Source organism: Mesoplodon densirostris, chromosome 8 (assembly GCF_025265405.1).
Source record: "Mesoplodon densirostris isolate mMesDen1 chromosome 8, mMesDen1 primary haplotype, whole genome shotgun sequence".
Lineage (NCBI taxonomy): Eukaryota > Metazoa > Chordata > Mammalia > Artiodactyla > Ziphiidae > Mesoplodon > Mesoplodon densirostris.
The window spans coordinates 56,247,100-56,265,322 of record NC_082668.1 but is presented as its reverse complement, the minus strand read 5'-3'; the positions used below and the strand labels follow the sequence as shown (position 1 = coordinate 56,265,322).

General features: G+C 43.0%; 1 protein-coding gene across 1 annotated transcript in view; it reads right to left on the bottom strand.

The window, feature by feature from the left end:
- ACMSD (aminocarboxymuconate semialdehyde decarboxylase) overlaps positions 1-17,092 on the bottom strand; it is a 64,632-nt gene extending 47,540 nt beyond the window's left edge. Inside the window, exons 1-2 of the mRNA XM_060107125.1 lie at positions 17,036-17,092; positions 9,861-9,905 (exon numbers count right to left, since the gene is read on the bottom strand). Of these exons, the coding sequence (XP_059963108.1) occupies positions 9,861-9,905; positions 17,036-17,092 (102 nt within the window). The remainder of the gene's footprint in view (positions 1-9,860; positions 9,906-17,035) is intronic.
- Positions 17,093-18,223: the final 1,131 nt, after the last annotated feature.

Sequence of the window (18,223 nt, the reverse complement as noted above, 5' to 3'; positions counted from 1 at the left end):
CATCTGAATATCTTTCTCTCTCTGTTATTTAAATTTGAGGTATCCGTGCTGGACTCCTTGGATCTCCTGGAGGATTTGGCATAACTGGGGCACAGCCTTCTTCTCTCGACCAGGCTTAGTTGGAGTGACAGGTCAGTGGTTGCTTTGGGGAGGAAAGAAGATTCTTGGTTCTTCAGTTACCCTGCCTTCATTGCAGCCTCTTCAGCTCCATGAGGAGGTATTGCTTCCAGCTTACCACCCAGCATACAAGGCACTCATACATTGGATGTGGACTGCTTTTGGCCCAGAGAACAAGATGGGTGGGACAGAGTCATGGTCAGAGTCGATAATGACCACTTACTTTAAATCATTTTGGCAGATGGCACAGATTAGTTCAAACTCGTCCCATTTAGCCATGGCTCCATGGTTTCTTCTGCTTTGTGACATCAAATATCTGTGGAGTCTCAGACTCTGTCCCGCTAGCTGTTCTGTCTAGAAACTTCTGAGTTGTGGCTCATTTTTAAGATAGTTATAATAATATGACTTACCTTAAAGGGATCTTGTGAGCATGAAATGGGATACTCTTTATAAAGCATTTAGTAGAGTGTCTGACACATGTTGAGTGTTAGTTATTCTTAGTATTAGTGATGTATGGTTAGTTAGAGACTGGGCTGTCTCCCGACGTTCCCCTGCTTAAGGACACATGACCTCTGGTGGTGCTTCAGAGCCTCAAGATTGCCCTTGGGCCCTGTGGTGATCAAAGGCCTTGAGCTGTGCTTGATGGAGTTCTCTGCCCTCCTCCTCTTCCTCTTGGCTTGTGCTCAGGTCTTGCTACAGCTTCCTTCTTTATCTTTCTGATCCAAGGACTAGACCTTCCCCATCTCCTTCATGGAGGAGGCTGAGCACTTTTCACCTTTAAGCGCGGCAGCCTGTGCACATCTCCCAAGCATGAGCAAACCCTCACATCCATGTTTTCATTGCTCACAGACTGGGGAATAGGTCAGTAAGCAAGTGACTTGTGTAACTATGACAGGTATCTATACCCAGGCAGAGCCGAGTCTCTGAGATCAGGACATCATGATTGATTTGCCTCAGTTCTGATTCTTTGCTGACACTGACAGCACCTGAACCACCTTCCTGGACTGGGGACTCTCCTGCAAGAGTACTGGTAGAGGTAGGGCCCAGCCTCCCTCTACTAAAACCCAAATACTTGCTCTCCTGTCCCAAACTTGACGGATCAATGCTTTGTTGTGAATCAAAATCAAGTGATGCAAAAAGACAAGAACAGTTGAGTTTATGCTGCCAGTATTTTTTTTTTTTTTTTTTTTTTTGCAGTATGCGGGCCTCTCACTGTTGTGGCCTCCCCCGTTGCGGAGCACAGGCTCCGGACGCGCAGGCTCCGGACGCGCAGGCTCAGCGGCCATGGCTCACGGGCCCAGCCGCTCCGCGGCATATGGGATCCTCCCAGACCGGGGCACGAACCCGTATCCCCTGCATCGGCAGGCGGACTCTCAACCACTTGCGCCACCAGGGAGGCCCCTATGCTGCCAGTATTGATCCCAGCAGTGACCATGAGGTACGTCCATTGGCAGTGGTGCTGGTGGCAGTGTCCTAACTGGGCTGTGCCTGTGGATGGCCTTGGCCGTGCCTTCAGTCACCTGCACATTTGAGTGTGGTTCCCTAAGCATTTTGTAATTCTTGAGGGGCTTAAAATACTTTCAACAAATTCCTTTTCTGCTTAAACTAACCATTCTTTGTTTCTTTTGTTTGCAAGCAAGAGTGCTGATACTGATTGCGCAAATAGAATATAGGAACACATCTTTTTATTTGGTGAAGAAGGGAGTGGAGAGGGGTGCTGGTAAAAGAGAAAAAGTTGAGAAACAAAGTCTCATTTGGCAATTAGAAGTTTTTTCTTTTGCTTCTTACTAGGAAAGCTTAATTACCATAAAATACCCAGTGTAGCAAAGTGCTGAAGAGCGTGGTCTCTGCATTTCAATAGATAGGGGCTTAAATCTCATTAAATTACTAGCCGTATAACTGGCTAAGTTACAGCCCTTCTGAGTTTAACCTTCACTTTTTCTGTCTGTAAAACGTGGACCGTTTTATTTGTCATGCTTGTAGCCACCCAGCATCCTTGGAACACTTCCTATATGTGAAGATATTTTCACATTATGATTCCCACTTCCTGAGGGGGAATTCAGAATTCACTTTCCCAGCTCCCCTTGTAGCAGGGGCACTGGCCTGTGCTCTAGGCTCTGCCAATCAGAAGCCCCCATGTGTGACTTTGATTTGGAAGTGAGCCCTGTGAGGAAGCAGGGACTCTGCAGAACCCAGAGTCTTTTAATAAGGGGTGTTGCCTGAGGTGTCAGACATGGCTGGAGCAGAAGCTGCAGTGCTTTGGTCTCCGATCTCAGCATCGTCAACATGAGCTTCCTGTCTCACAGCCTTGCTAGAACAGGTCCCCGGCCAGGTATTGGGCATTGTTTCTGTTAGCACAGCATCTGAGCTTGATCTCTGGCCTTCCCAGGAAGTCTGTGAGCTGCTTCTCTAATTAAACTAGCTAGAGTGGATTCTGCTGTTTGCAACTAAGAACACAGAATGATACAGAAGATTCAATAATAGAATGTTTGTAAAGAACTTAGTACAGTCCAGAGAGCTTGCTTAACGAATGATGGCCAGATTTTGTTTTTGTTTTTAATTTATTTTTTATACAGCAGGTCCTTATTAGTTATCTATTTTATACACATCAGTGTATTCATGTCAATCCCAATCTCCCAATTCATCACAGCACCCCCACCCCCACCCCCCTGCCCCTTTCCCCCCTTGGTGTCCATACGTTTGTTCTCTACATCTGCATCTCAATTTCTGCCCTGCAAACCGGTTCATCTGTACCATTTTTCTAGGTTCCACATATATGCGTTAATATACGATATTTGTTTTTCTCTTTCTGACTTACTTCACTCTGTATGACAGTCTCTAGATTCATCCAATGGCCAGATTTTACCATATACTATCAATAGCAAGGGAGGAAATTGGGTTTCTCTGGGAGGTGCACAAGTAAGTTTTGGTTTCAGACAAAGCAGAACATGTTAAAGCAGAAATGGATCATTTCTTCTGTTCAACTCTTGCATTTACCATTGAGTCCATGAGATGCGGTGGTATAGAGCTTAGCTGCTATAGAGCACTTAGTGGTATAGAACTGGGAAAAGAATCCAGGTTCATGAAGCCATTTTCCACCCTGTCAGGCTGATATTTGGTAATTGGTGTCTATTTAGTAAGCAAATGTTAATTACTATAATTTCCTAAGGAGTCCAGTCTTTTTGGGGGGTTGCCCTAATTATGTTGCAGGAGAATCAGACTTACTAAACTTTTCCCTCCACACCCTTTATGCTGGATCCATGGTAAGGCAAATGAATGACAGCAACTGTCAGGGGAGCTCTTTCTCAGTGAAAATTACCACAGGGCAGCTGTGCCCCAATAGGCTCCCAGTTCTCTTTGCTTTTTTTTTTTTTTTTTTGCGGTACGCGGGCCTCTCACTGTTGTGGCCTCTCCCGTTGCGGAGCACAGGCTCCGGACACGCAGGCTCAGCGGCCATGGCTCACGGGCCTAGCCGCTCTGTGGCATGTGGAATCTTCCCAGACTGGGACACGAACCCGTGTCCTCTGTATCGGCAGGCGGACTCTCAACCACTGTGCCACCAGGGAAGCCCTCTCTTTGCTTTTTCAACCAGAATTTTGGGACCTGACAGTTATTGTGAAGAATCAATTCTTGATCCCTCTCACGTGATATTTAGGAACCCAGGATCCCTGCAGGGGTATAAATGGGCCTCAGAAGTCAGCACTTGCTGCTAGGGGAGGGATTGGGGGGTCTCTTAGGTTCTGTTTTTAACATTGATCCCAACATCAACCAAGATCTTAAACTTAACTAATAATCAAGTAATTGGAGCAAGCTGCTCTAAATTATTCAACTCAGAAACAAATTCTGTTTTTTTATAAACTCTTGAAAGAAAACCAAGGTTTTTAAAAATTATTTTTATTTTAATTAAAGAATTCTCCAACCATCCATCGCCACCCAGATAACTCATTTCAAATATACCTCTAATGTTTTTTAAGCCAGAACAGCATGGGGTAGTAGAAGTCATGATAACTACAGCAGTCAGGAAACCTGGATCCTATGTATAAATCACTTACCCTTAAAGTCCTGCTTTATTTCCAGGGAAGCCCACTTCCAATGACTGACTGCCACAGAGATGTAAAGGCCCCTCTTCTTTGCCCTCACCCCCCAACTTGGGACAACTCTGGAGGTTAGCTTTAGAGCTTTTTGTAGGGTCAGCTGAGGCCTCCACTGAGACTACATCACAGCTCAACATTGCCCTCTGTTTTATCCTGGTTCCTTCTTTTCCCTTTCAGTGATGTCCATTCTAAGAGCACTTCCTGATAAACCTTCTGCATGCTCATCTCCATCTCAGAGTCTGATTCCCAAGAAACTTCACTTCTGACACTTCTGATTCTTAAGTTCTAGTTCTAATACTATCTGCAAATGAGTTCAAATATGGCTGGTATTTCAAATGTCTGGTATTGTGTATCATTAAAAATGTATTTTATGGAATTAACCATATGATACAGCAATTCCACTCCTGGGCATATATCCGGACAAAACTGTAATTCAAAAAGATACATGCACCCCTATATTCATAGCAGCACTATTCACAATAGCCAAGACATGGTAACAACCTAAATGTTTATTGACAGATGAATGGATAAATAAGATGTTGTATATATATACAAAGGAATGCTACTCAGCCATAAAAAAGAATGAAATAATGCCATTTGCAGCAACATGGATGCAACTAGAGATTGTCATACTAAGTGAAGTAAGTCAGGCAGAGAAAGACAAATACCATATGATACCACTTATCTGTGGAATCTAAAATATGACACAAATGAACCTATCTACAAAACAGCAACAGACTCACAGAGAGATCAAACTTATGGTTTCCAAGGGGGAGGGGAGGTGGGGGAGGGATAGACTTGGAGTTTGGGGTTAGTAGATGCAAACTATTACACACAGAATGGATAGACAACAAGGAAAAAACTAGCACAGAGGGAAAAAAGAAGAAATGTATTTTAAAATCCAGTATTTCATATCAGATTCCATTCTCCTCCCCCTGCCCCCAGTCCCCACTCAGGCTCTCCCTCTAGACTATGCAAGCTGCCAGGCTGGTTGGGCTTGAGGTACAAAGGTGGCAGAAATGGCCCAGACACTGTCACCATGAAGCAGCCTCTGTCCCACATGACGAGGTTCTGAAGGACAGCTCCACGGAGGCTCTATTACAACCACCTCCAGCTCTATTCACTCAGCCTACTGCTCTCTCCCCCAGATCTGCTTGTCCTCCTGGCTTGGCTGCTTCTGTCCTTTGATATCAGCATTATCTTTCTCATCCCTCTGAGACTACATCATTTTCTCACTTCCCTCGGCTTGACATGTCACCATCCCATCCATTTCCCAATGCCGTTAATTCTGTCTCCAGAATGGACGCTGCAAGGGTCCACTTCTCTCCATCTCCACTGCTCCAGCTCTGGTCCAAGCCCCATACTCTCTCACCTGAATGACTGCTCCAGCCTCCAGCCTCATCTCTTGCTGCTTTCACTCTTGCTCCCCTCCAACCCAGTCTCCACAAAGCAGCCAAGTAAACTCTTAAAACCCTAAATCAGACCTCGCTATCAGATCTCTGCTTAAAACTCATGAATCGATTCTTGTTGCCCTAAAGGTAAAATCTAAACTCCTTAACCTGGCCTAAGACCCTTCGTCATCCAACACCTGCCTACCTTCACAGCTTCATCCCACTCCTACACCTTTATAAGTAGGCTCTTTATTAACCCTTTTCAGAATATTCTAAGTATGCTGTTTGTTTTCTGTTTGGAACCTGATTGACTTAGCTAAAAAATATGTACATAAACATATTAAATAATACTGTGTCCTTTTTAATAGGTACATGTATGTATAAGTAAAATCACAGGAAAAGGTCTGGAAAGGTACCCACCAAACTGTTAATAGGAATTACTTTTGAGGATGGGGAGGGCTGATCCAAGGGAACTGTAGCTTTATCTTCAACAGCTTAAATTTTAAAAGGAGAATTTATTTGACAGCCTTATTTTTTTTAAGTACCTGAAATCAAGAAAGGTTTCATTTGATTTTGTCCTTTTTTGTATGAATGTTATATTTGCATTGCAAATGGGACTCTTTCTCAGTTCATGTAGTTAGTTAATTCATATAATAAATGCACGTAAAAAGAGAATAAAAAATAAAAAGGAGAATTTATTCAGATTCTACATATGTAATGGAAAGTTAAGCTTAAAAATAAAAGCATGAAATGAGGATATTGGACTAGAGGAATGGCTTTCAATCGATTTTGGCTGCGACCCCACATTAAAAAATATATTTTCCATTGTGACCCACTACATCTGTATATATCTATTGGGGCTGGCCGAAAAGTTCGTTCGGGTATGGTGTTACGGAAGAAGGCGAACGAATTTTTTGGCCAACCCAAGATTTATACAGATACAAACTGAGACAAAAGTTTGATGAAACAACACTTACTCTTACCATGAACAATACATTCTGCTATTTTCTTTTGTAATCTATTTTATTTTTAAAGCTGTCCTAGCCCACTGAATTGATATTATGACTCACTGTTGGGTTGCAACCCATATTGTCAAACACTGGACTAGATGCTCCCTAGCCCTACAGTCCTATGATTTGTTATCTTCATGAGAATTGCCCCCTGCCTTGGCCTTCCCACCCCCTTGAATTCCCTTACTATTTATTTTCTTTTTTGCTCAGCACAAAATTGTCACTATCTGTATGTTCTTTATTCATTTGAGTGTCTTCCTGGCTCCGCAGTGAGAGGGAAATCATTTTTTAGAGCAGGAACATGATTGAAGATCACACAGAATAGTGTGTCTGAAAATGCTAAGTGTGATGGAAATGGCATGTGTGTGTCTTTGTATTTCAAGGGCCTGAAGAACACTCAGGCAATGTTTCTAGATGCTGCTGACCCATGGATTTGAACTAGGTCCTGTGTCTGGCCTCCTTTGAACGCTGTTGGGTGTTCCTGCCATCAGCACTCAATTCTGCCGCCACCCCATGCAGCTCCTGAGAGGAGGCTGTACATACTTTTATGAATCTTCAACCAAATTATAAATATTCAACCCAAGGACAAATGTTGTTTTTCAGTTCTGAACAAGGCTTTACCATGGCAAACAAATACCCCTTGGTTCATTCCAAAAGCATTGAAAAACCAAAGGTTAAGAAGAGAAACAAATAGGGCAGATCAGAGAAGTGTACTGGAAAGACCTTTCAGAAAACAGGAATCTCTGAGGTAAATCATTCATGGGGGACAGAAAAGATTTGTTCACAAAAGGGATACAGGAGAATGAAAAGAAATTTCTACCACAAAGTGCTGGATTTTCTCATTGCTCTTAGCTGAATTTGCATATTTGTATATATTTGCGTGTTGTTTTCCAGTGACTGTGATCCCTGACTACTGTAATTAGGCAAATACCAATTTGGTTCTGTTTTGGTTTGTTTTGTTTCTGAAACAGAGGAAAGGAAAGTGTCACTGTTTTGTTATATAAGACTACTGTTATATCCAGTTTTGCTGGAAATATCAGGTAATAGATTTGACTGGAAATATTTTCATTCTTGGATTTCTTTTTGTTTGTTCTGGGTTTTTTTTTTTTTTTTTTTTTTTTGAGATTTGCTGTTAAGTTTTTGCAGTCTCTTTGACATAGAAACAAGATGAAATGAAGGCCATTCAAATCCAGTGTCAAGGTTACAAACTGCAGCCTGGGACAGGGAGTAAAAAAAAAAAAAAATTACAGGCTGCCCATCCCTGCACTTGGGGCTTCCCAGTGGCCTTGTCATCATCTCCACTCAGCTTGTCTTCTCTTTTGGGGAGACTTGAGGCCAGCTTAGATCATCAGCTCCCAGGCTAGGAACTGACACTTTTCATGGGAGAAGTGCAGCCCAGTGTCTAAATTGGCACTTAGTGGGTGGCCTTTGATGAAGGTGAAAATGGGCTGCTCCAGAGATTCTGATGTTTAAAAAACTCTTTAATGATTTCCCACTGCCTTCAGGATCAAGTACAAAGGCCTAAACCTATCCTCCAAGGCCCCATCTGATGAGGCTTCTGCCTACCTCTCCAGCTTCTTCCCACCACTTTGTGCCCCAGACTCTTACCTGCCTCTATCCATCCTCCACAGATCAGACAAGGTGACCTTTTTCAGCTGCTAAGACCCTCCGAAGAATTTGCATTACATTGAGAATAAAACCCGGCCTCCTTAGCAAGTGCTACAAGTCCCTCCATGATCTGGCCCCTGCCTACCTGGTTTCCTTCCATCTCCCCCTTTCACCACATCTCAGCCAAACTGCCCTCCTTCCTGTTCCTTGAACACAGCTCTTCCTCATATGGCGGGCTTTGCAACTGCTATTCCCTCAGCCAGGGATGCTCTTCCAGGCTTTTCCTTCTCATCCTCTAAGTCTTTGCTAGCTCCCCGACCAGCCAGCCCAGATGCATCTCCCCAGTCATTGCCTGTTCCAGCACTGTTTTTTATTTCATTCTCTGAAGTGATCACGTTTGTTTGTCTCCCCCTAGAATTTGAGCATCACAAGGGCAGGGAGTATGTCTGTCTTGTTCACCAGCATATTCCGTGTGTCTAGACTGGTGGGCCTGGCATCAAATAGGTGTCAATAAAAATCAGTGAGTGAGTGAATAGAGCCAGTGGTTTTCAAACTTGAGTGAGCATCAGAACCAGCTGGAGGCTTGCCAAAACTCAGATTGCTGGCCCTATCCTCAGCGTTCCTGATTTGGTAGGTCTGAGGTGAGGCCCAAGAATTTGCCTTTCTCCCAGGTTCCCAGGTGAAATTGAACTTGCTGGTCCACAGACCACACTTTGAGAAATGCTGGTACCAGCCCAAGCCAAATGCTTGAGTTCTAGGCTTACGTGTGTTTGATATCTCCAGGCCTTTGCTCCCTGTCTTTGCTTTCTAGTTTCCTTTATTCCTTGGGCAAGCCTTCACCTCTGCTTCCAGACCCAGAATGAGCATCACTTCTTCCAGGAGGCCTTCTCCAGTCCTTGGTGCCCAAGTCTACATCCTCCAGTACCTGGTGCAAAAGCTGTCCTCACCTCATCACAGTGCATTGAGTTACCCCTGCACGTGGTCTTCCCACACCACCAGTCCTCCAGGGGCCTTAGTCATGTCTGTGCTCCACTGGGAGCTCAGGGGGGTTTCCCATGCACTCCACGAGGGCATGTGATGCCTCTGAAAATGAAGTCAGACCTGACCTCTGTGCAGCTCTAGATTTGCAGCTCTCTCTCAGGCTGAATGCTTTGCCCCAAGCCTTCTTCCTCTCGCTCTTTCCTCTGAACAAACTCAACCCTTTCTAACAGTGGCTTCTTCTCCCTTTTGCCTCCAGTGTTTAATTTCTCAGCCTGTGCACAAACCTAAACTGTTCCATTTATTTGGTCAGCTGTAATATAATGTAATAACTGTGGAGAGGGCCAGGTCGCTTCCTTGACACACAGCAATGCTAAAATTGGTTCTAGGGCAAAAAAAAAAAAAAAAAAAAAAAAGAGGGAGAGAGAGACATTTCTTAATGGCTTGTCCAATCCCAATTTTATCTTCCTAAATGCTGTTCTTTGACGTTATCCCCATTTTTGCAAATAATTTTGAGAAACCTCAGTGCTGTCCCCTTGCCTACTATAAAGTCGATTGGAGGGCAGAAGAGTTGGGGGTTCCTAGAGGCCCGCCTGGTGGAAGGTTTCAGACTCAGCATGTCTGTGGGTCTGAGGCACGCTCCTGCTTTGGGAGAAACTCACCTTGCCGTGGTGGTGGAGCTGCACCCAGCCTCCGTAACCGAATCTCTGTGGGGGAGAGGAAGCACAGTTAGACTGAAAGGTCAAAGCAGAGAGGACTGCAATAAAGGCGCATCCCTGGGACAGAGCATCCCAAGTTCTATCCTTTCAAGCAACACTTTCCCATTTTTCCCCACGCCCATGATCACTTATTCAACATTTATATTCAAATCAATGTTTTTCCTGAAATGTATTTATTCAGGAAGAAAATTCTCTATCATAGAAGTGCTAGTTTTACCTTTTCTCCTAATGCAGGTTGTAATTTTTTTTTTAGAATTTTTTTTTTTTTTAAGATGTTGGGGGTAGGAGTTTATTAATTAATTAATTAATTTTTGCTGTGTTGGGTCTTCGTTTCTGTGTAAGGGCTTTCTCTAATTGTGGCAAGCGGGGGCCACTCTTCATCGCGGTGCGCGGGCCTCTCCTGTTGCAGAGCACAGGCTTCAGACACGCAGGCTCAGTAGTTGTGGCTCACGGGCCTAGTTGCTCCGCGGCATGTGGGATCCTCCCAGACCAGGGCTCGAACCCGTGTCCCCTGCATTAGCAGGCAGACTCTCAACCACTGCGCCACCAGGGAAGCCCCAGATTGTAATTTTTAAATAAGGATGCACATTAAAAAATATTTGTGTACCACCTAAAATCCTTTCCAGGCCACTAGGAATACAGACCGTAGGGACCACTCTTTAGGAAATACCATCTTAGAACATTAACCCTGTTCTTCAAACTGTGGTTTGCAATCTGTGAGTAGATCATGAAATCAGTTTAGTGGTTAATGACCCAGATGTTCTAAAAACATGAAATAGTACGTGTAACAGATAAGGCTGGTGTCCTACCCATATTCCTTCCCTGGAGTGCTTCTGTGCACACCAGCCCTCCTTCAACTAAAAGCACTCGCATTTCTTTGACAAGATATTCCTTTTTGCCATTGGCGCCAACTTTGATTAGGCCCTTCTAGAAGATCAGAAGTACCAGGAAATTAGTGGTGCTAATTTCCAGCCCCCAAATCCCTCAATCAACGACTGAGGGCATTTGTATATAAACTGCACACACTGGTTTCCTCACCTCCTCGGGCAGGATGACTCTGAGGTGAGGCACACATTCTACACTTTCACTGGCTGCCTTGCTTTCTCTGCCTCATTTCCCCACTCTACTGGTGTTTCCTGGCATCATCTCCAGAGTAAACTCTTTGCATTTGAATCCGTATCTCAGGGTCTGCTTCTTGGAAAACCCAAGCTAAGATAGTAAAGCAATGGAATGGAATGGAATGAAATAGGATAGGATAGGATAGCATAGCGTAGCATAGCATAGCATAGCATAGCATAGCATAGAACAAATATATTAGAATGGCTTCTGTGTAGTATTAGTTTCATGAAACTCTTGTTTCCATTATAGATATAAATGTTTGTACCGAGTCACAGTATGAAATATATTTCTTCTTGGGGGTCATGAATAAAAATATTTGAAAGATTCTGCCTGTGAACATAGGCATATATGACTCATGTAACTATAGGTTTTTAAATCTCATTCTGTTCATTTGTCAAACCCTCATGGAGTCCCACCATGACCAGCCTTTCTAGGGCAGAGAAAATAGAAGTGAAGGACAGTTGCAGCCTGTGTGGAGCACAGTCTTGAGAGGGCGAGGCCGGGGTGGGTGGGTAATTGAAGAGCCTTACCTGTGTGAGGCATGCTGTGATAGAGTGACATACAGGTTCCCCGGGAGGAGTGGGGGAGGGTACTGACGAACAACGTGGGCCAAGCGGTGTCATGGGAGGGAGGCTGGAAAGGTAATCTGGGGTCAGATTGGAGAGGTGCTTCCAGTGTTGAGCATTTCCATGCTCCAGAACAATGGCTCTCAAAGTGTGAAGTTAGGGGGAGGGTGTGGAGGCCGGAGACCACAGTGTAAAGGGCTCATGGACAGCTCTTGTCAGCAACAACGGGTAGAGGTAGTGAAGCTAAATGTTGCGCAACTCTTCGCTTGTTGTGGTTGGATGAGACCAGGTGACCATGGTTTGGCTCTCATGTCACGGTACAGGGACATTGTCTTGAGGGGGGCAGGTTTTGGCAGATCCCTCTTCCTGGCTTCTCTCTCACCTGCAGACTCAGAGGGGAGGTCTGGGCCTGCAGCACAGGGGTGTTTGTCTGTCTCTATGTCTGTCCCTGCATTCTGCCCCAGTAGACTTAAGATTTGGTCAGTTCTTTACCAGCCTTGTTCTACCTGGGCAGAAGATCTGTCCTTGAATTCCAGCTCCAAATTGTCACATGAGCTCTGGAAGTCCACCTGCCTCCTCCCAGGTGACACTGGAGGACCTGGCTTAGTAGGCTAGTCACGCAAGGGAACCTGTCCATCAGGGACCCCAGTTTCTCCTCCCGGCACCCAATTTCTCCTTTGTCGGTGCCCTCCCACCCTTTCATGCATTCAGTACCCTTGTGCTTTTCCCCTCTCTTCTCCTGGATAAAGCTGCCCAGAGTGCATGTCGGGGGAAGGGGTGGAATGGCCTCAATCAGTTACACTTTAGAGTAAACCGAAATGCTCTCTCGAGCCAGAAATATACCATTGAAATCTTACTTTACTGTAAAAGGAAAGGTTTTATTTCCTTCTTTCCTTCCCGCCTTCTTTCTTTCCTTCCTTCCTTCCTCTGTTCCTTCCTTCCTCACTTTCTTTCTTTCTTTTTCTTAATTCCCTATGGAATGTTAACCCACAAGTTAGCTGGTGAGAGAAGTATTGCCCTGGGGAAGGGCAGAGAGGCAGGGAGGGGCAGAACGGAGGGATCTGGTCACACACAACAGTCCGCCTACAAGATACTTTCTTGGAGTAACTTAACATCTTGAAGCCGTTGTTTTCTTATGTGTGAAATGAGGCTCACCGCAGTCGCGGTGACATAAGGTTTTATGGGAATTGACTGAAACAATTCGGACAAAGCTATGGCCACCAGACCTGACTTACAGAAAGGGCTTCATCAATGCTAACCATGATAATGGTGGTGGCAGTGGTGGTGATGAGATGGTGATGACGGTGCTAGGGACGGTGGCGATAGTCATGGCAGTGGTGGAAGCTATGACATGGGAGTGGTGATAGTTGTGGTAGTGAGTTTGGTGACAGTGGTGGTACCAGTGATGGTGATGGTAGTGGTGGCAGGCAGTAAGGGCAGTGGGGGCGGCCTGGCGGTGACAGCCTCTTGCATCCTGAGGTCGTGAAGTAAGGCGTACGCTGGGAGCAGACACTCAGGAGCGCTGCGAAGGAAGGAGCCCTTTGGCACTCTGTGTTCCTCCCTTCCCTGTCTTGGAAAGCACTTGGAACGCTTTGGAACACCTTGTACTTGCCCTGAGCCTTTACAAAGACCTAACCTATTTGGGGCAACTTTATTCTGCTCCAAATCTGGCCTCCACACAATCCCCAGCCTCTCATCCTAGGTTGAACCAAGCCTGGGGTCTGAAATTTTTGACCCTCAGAGTAGTTTTTGCCAGAGCATATGCCAGGAGGCATTTACCATCTGAAAATGTTTGACAGTGACCAGTGTCCCATAGACATTTATGGGCATGACAAATAAAAAAACATATTAAAAATTCAAGGGAATTCACTTCTATCTACAAGAGTTGTGTTTCTGAAATGGGTATATGTGAATCGGAGGTTGATGAGCTGAATGACATTTTTAATGTCTTGGGGACCTCACACTCGTGAGGTGAATAATGAACCTCCTGGGTGATGAAACCAGATTATCTGTTTGCTCAGAGGAGTTGTTTAAAAGTCAAGTTATGTCTGGGATTTTGTCTCCTAAAACCTTACAGCGATCAAGTGCAATTAAATCATCACTAATGAAAGAAGATGTAAATATATAATTCTTTTCCTAAAGGCTGGAATTTTGGGACCCCATTTAAAATTAGAAGAACCTTTACAAACCTTACTATGGGACACCTAGTAGGTGGGCAATGAAGTCTTGCTGAAGGAAAAGCTGAAACCTTATCAGCATCCTTGTTGTTATGAGTAATCTCATTGTGGATCAGTCTGAAACAACTTTCACCCTGGTTTCTTGGGCCAGAGTGTGGGTCCTGATTCATCAGGAACAATGTAATCAAGTGCACCTTGCACTGTTTCTACCTCAGGTAGATTTTCCCCCCTAAGGATCTTAACTCTAACTCTGACTACAATCATTATTAGCAAGTGAAAATGAAAAACTTTCTCAAATCCCAGTCCTTTGTAATCATTAGTTAATCACCAACCCAGGCGTGTTGATTCTGCTTTTCTATGTCTTCACTGCATAAGGAGGTCAGGGTTTTTGAAGTGTGTCTATTAATATTTAACAAGAAAAGGCAGGTTTGAAAAGAGATATCAGTTCTTCCAAAGGGGCTTCATCTTCCAAAATAAAACTAGGACTGGCTTATTCTTTTCATTTTTTTTACTGGAAAGTTTGAAAAAGTGGTGAGAAAAGATCGGAGATTGATGTTTTGAAATGATATTTTACCTACTAAGAAACGATTTGAAGACAAAGGAAATTCTGCTAGAAATATTGAACTCTATGAACACCAAGGACTATCTGCTATCCACTAATGTCACTTTAATACTCTGATCATATAGACTGGAAATAAGGACAGAGGGAGAGAAGGAACCCACCACCATTTAGATGTATTTTTATTTATCTCCCTCCTCCCAGTTTGAAAACACAAACTGTTTTCTGCGAATTGTTTCATCACTGACTTGCCTGCAGTCCAACGGAAAGTTCCAGCACATAGCAGATCACATTGCTTGACCTGCTGTGAGGAAGCCCTCAGTGGGTTTACATGAGTGTGGAGAGTTGGGGAGCAGGCTGGTGTCTAGAAGAGGGAAGCAGGGACATCCCCCCCATGATGTGCTCCTGGGCAGCTCTTGGAAGGTAGGTGTGGGCGTAGAGCTATGGAGGGGCCACCATAGCCCCATGAAGCTCTGGGATTCTAGCCTCATTTCTGAGTCTCAGGGGCCTCATTTGTCCAGCAGGGCTAATGATAGAAATCCTATCTGAAACTCACAAGATTTTATGGAATCAAATTACATGTATATATTGCTCTCTGGAAGTGTAAGAGTATTATGATTATTATTACTACCATCATCAGCATCATCAGCATCAAGTATATCAGTTATCGAAACAAAAACAGACTCACAGACATAGAGAACAGGCTTGTGGTTGCCAAGGGGGAGGGGAGGTAGGGAAGGGAAGGATTGGGAGTATGGGATTAGCAGAGGCAAACTATTACATATAGGGTGGATAAACAACAAGGTCCTACTGTATAGCACAGGGAACTGTATTCAATATCCTGTGACAAACCATAATGGAAAAGAATATGAAAAAGAAAAAATATATATTATATGTATATATACTCAGTTATATACATATAACTGAGCCACTTTGCTGTACAGAAGAAATTAACACAACATTGTAAATCAACTATACGTCAGTAAAATTTTTTTTAAAAAAGTATATCAGTTATCTGCTTGCAGGGTGTGAGACTGCTTGATAAAAGCCTGGTTTATGGGTACAAAATGCCCCTCCCCTCTTTTCACGAATAATTAGAAGATAGGAGGGCATAACTAGAAGATAGGAGGACATAACTAGAAGATAGGAGGCATAACTAGAAGATAGGAAGGCATAACTAGAAGATAGGAAGGCATAACTAGAAGATAGGAAGGCATAACTAGAAGATAAGAAGGCATAACAATAAAGAGCCAGCAGAACTTGTGCTAAGGGAATCTCCAGGGCACACAGCTGTGGCTATAGCCTCCCCATACTCTGCATCCCTGAGCTTCTGGAGCAGTTTTTTGGGGGGGGGCAGTTTTAAAAATGCCTTCAGGGCCTTGCATTAGGTGAGGCGGCTGGAAATTGTCAACTCTTGGTGACCAGTTCTCAGCTCAAAGTGGAGGCAGGCTTGGGAGGTAGGGTTATGGCACAGGATACTAGGTAGAATGTTTTGGGTATTCATCACTAACATTGTGCAGTGGTGTCTACACTTTAATAAAACATGATGAGGATGACAGCATTCAGAGCAGCAAGTTCCCATGTAGGCACTTAGGCTCCTTTCGGAGGGGTTAGTTTGATAGGGTTAGTTCTTACCATGAACTATAATAGGAAAACCTTTCAAAGATGGTTTAGCATCACTTGTATTTTCTGATCTACAATGTCCACTGTCCATCTTAACCTAAAATACCAGTGGACAAAGAAACACTTAAGATGACCATTCTTCCAAAAGACAACTATGAGAAGAAAATCGTTTCATTTACCTGCACAATGAAACAGTGAACCACATTTTAATTAGAGTTTGGGTTCATTCATTTTTCCTCACTTGGGATAAAAAAGATGAAACACTATGAGTAGTGTATAAGTACTAGAGAAGGCTGAAGATTGGGTAAAATCTGATACTTAGCCCGAACAAAAACTCAAACCAGTTTTAAATTTCTTTCATTTTCCCCACCTTCCTGTTTTAGTATTCATTTAAAACTTCTTAATGACAAAAGGAAATTTCCATCTTTTGAGAAACACAGAGAAGAGTCTTGAGAGACATTCACTGTGCAAACGTTTCATGTCATTTCCTCTAGGTTTTTTTTTTTTTTTTGATGTTCCTACTCTGTACTTCATAACAAGGATTTACAGCTTAAAGAACATCAAAAAGGAATGGTTTCAGACAGTGTCTTAAAATAGACAAAAAAAAATTTCCACAGAGCTATCATTTGGTGCTTCTAAAACTTATTTTAAACATTTTAGAAAGATATGTTTTAGAAGTAATGAGAACCTATCACATTCTGTTTTTTAATAGTCTCTTACTTGAAACTGTAATTGTCATCTGTCTCCCCAGCAGCTGAATATGTGACTTAAATGGAAGTAAACCTGCTTGACTTATATCGTCCAGAAGTTTTAAAGAGTGCTTCATTTGAGGGGAAAAGGGATTTTGAGAGAACACTTACTTCTTTTTATCAATGTTCTTTCAAAATAAATATGAAATCATTTTAAAAAACTAGGAAATCAGAATAACTTAATAACTACCAAATAACTTAAAATCACTCCTAAAGCAGAGAAACTTAACATCTAATTCCCTAAAGAAGACATCATTCTATAGTAGAGGCATTGAGAAATGCTGGAGAAGTTCTAGAAATAATTCAGCAAATTAATCACCGTTACCTTCTTTAGATCTGGCCATTCTTTTGGTAGAATATGACTGTGGATGTCAATTTTCATCTCCACGGGATCAGAGGAGACGCATGTAAAGAAAGAAGTTTTGATATGAAGAGGTCTTCATGAAAACCATGGAGTTAATTGATATACTTCATCCTTACAGCTGCCTTCAGGCACCACTCAGTATGCCTGCTCAGCCGGTATAGATTCATTGGAGCTGCCTTCTTAAAGTCCACAGTTCTGTTTATCTGTCGACTTGGCTTTGGGTCAACAACTCTTTGGTAATCAGGACTCCGGGCACAAAATTAAAAAAAACAAAACAAAACTGTACTAAACCCCGTGAGGTCAAATGTACTGCAGACTGCTTTTGAGTTATAGCAGGTCAAAAATGGACTAATCTTTGTTTTTGAATGTTTTAATTTTTATCAAGATATACATAGTTAAAAATCAAATATCAGAAGACTTTTAAAGAAAATAATAGATCCCTGACTCATCTGTTCTTATTCTTGGTTTCATTCCCCAGAAGAAACCAATTGTAATGCTTTTTGCTTTTTGTACGGTAGTTACCTCTACGTCTTTAAACAATACTTAGCAATTGGCTTGTTCATGAAAATCTAGCATGTTGAAACGTGTGGAGGAAGTTTCATCTTGACTTTTAAATCATAGAAAGAACCCATACTTGGTATATGTTATTTCCTCCATTGCCTTTTCTTTCATTTGTTCATACATGCATTTGACAAACTTTTATTGAGAACTACTATGTGCTGAGAATATAAGGTTGAATGAGAGAGAAAATGATACGTACATTGTTACAGGTATTTGTACAGAGTGTAAGTGTAGGGAGAAGTAGAGGGTTTCCAGAGCAGTTTGGGGAGGGCTTCCACTGGAGCATAAAGGGAGGCTTATGGTCCTGCTTCCAAAGAGAGCCTGGAGCAAAGCAGCCCTTTATTGTTCTGTGTTTGTCCTTTCCTATTCCTGGAAAGCTTAAAATGTTCAGGGGACCTAAGGACCCTGGCAAAACCTTGAACCTGCTTTGGAATGCTTCCATCAGCTCAGTCTCCACAATGAAGGGACTAGGTAGTTTAAAAAAAAAAACAACCTTCCTACTAGGCTATTCAACTAGAATCTGGATAAATTTTAACAAACATTCTTTTCAACTAGATTCTGGATAAATTATAACAAACATATAAATGC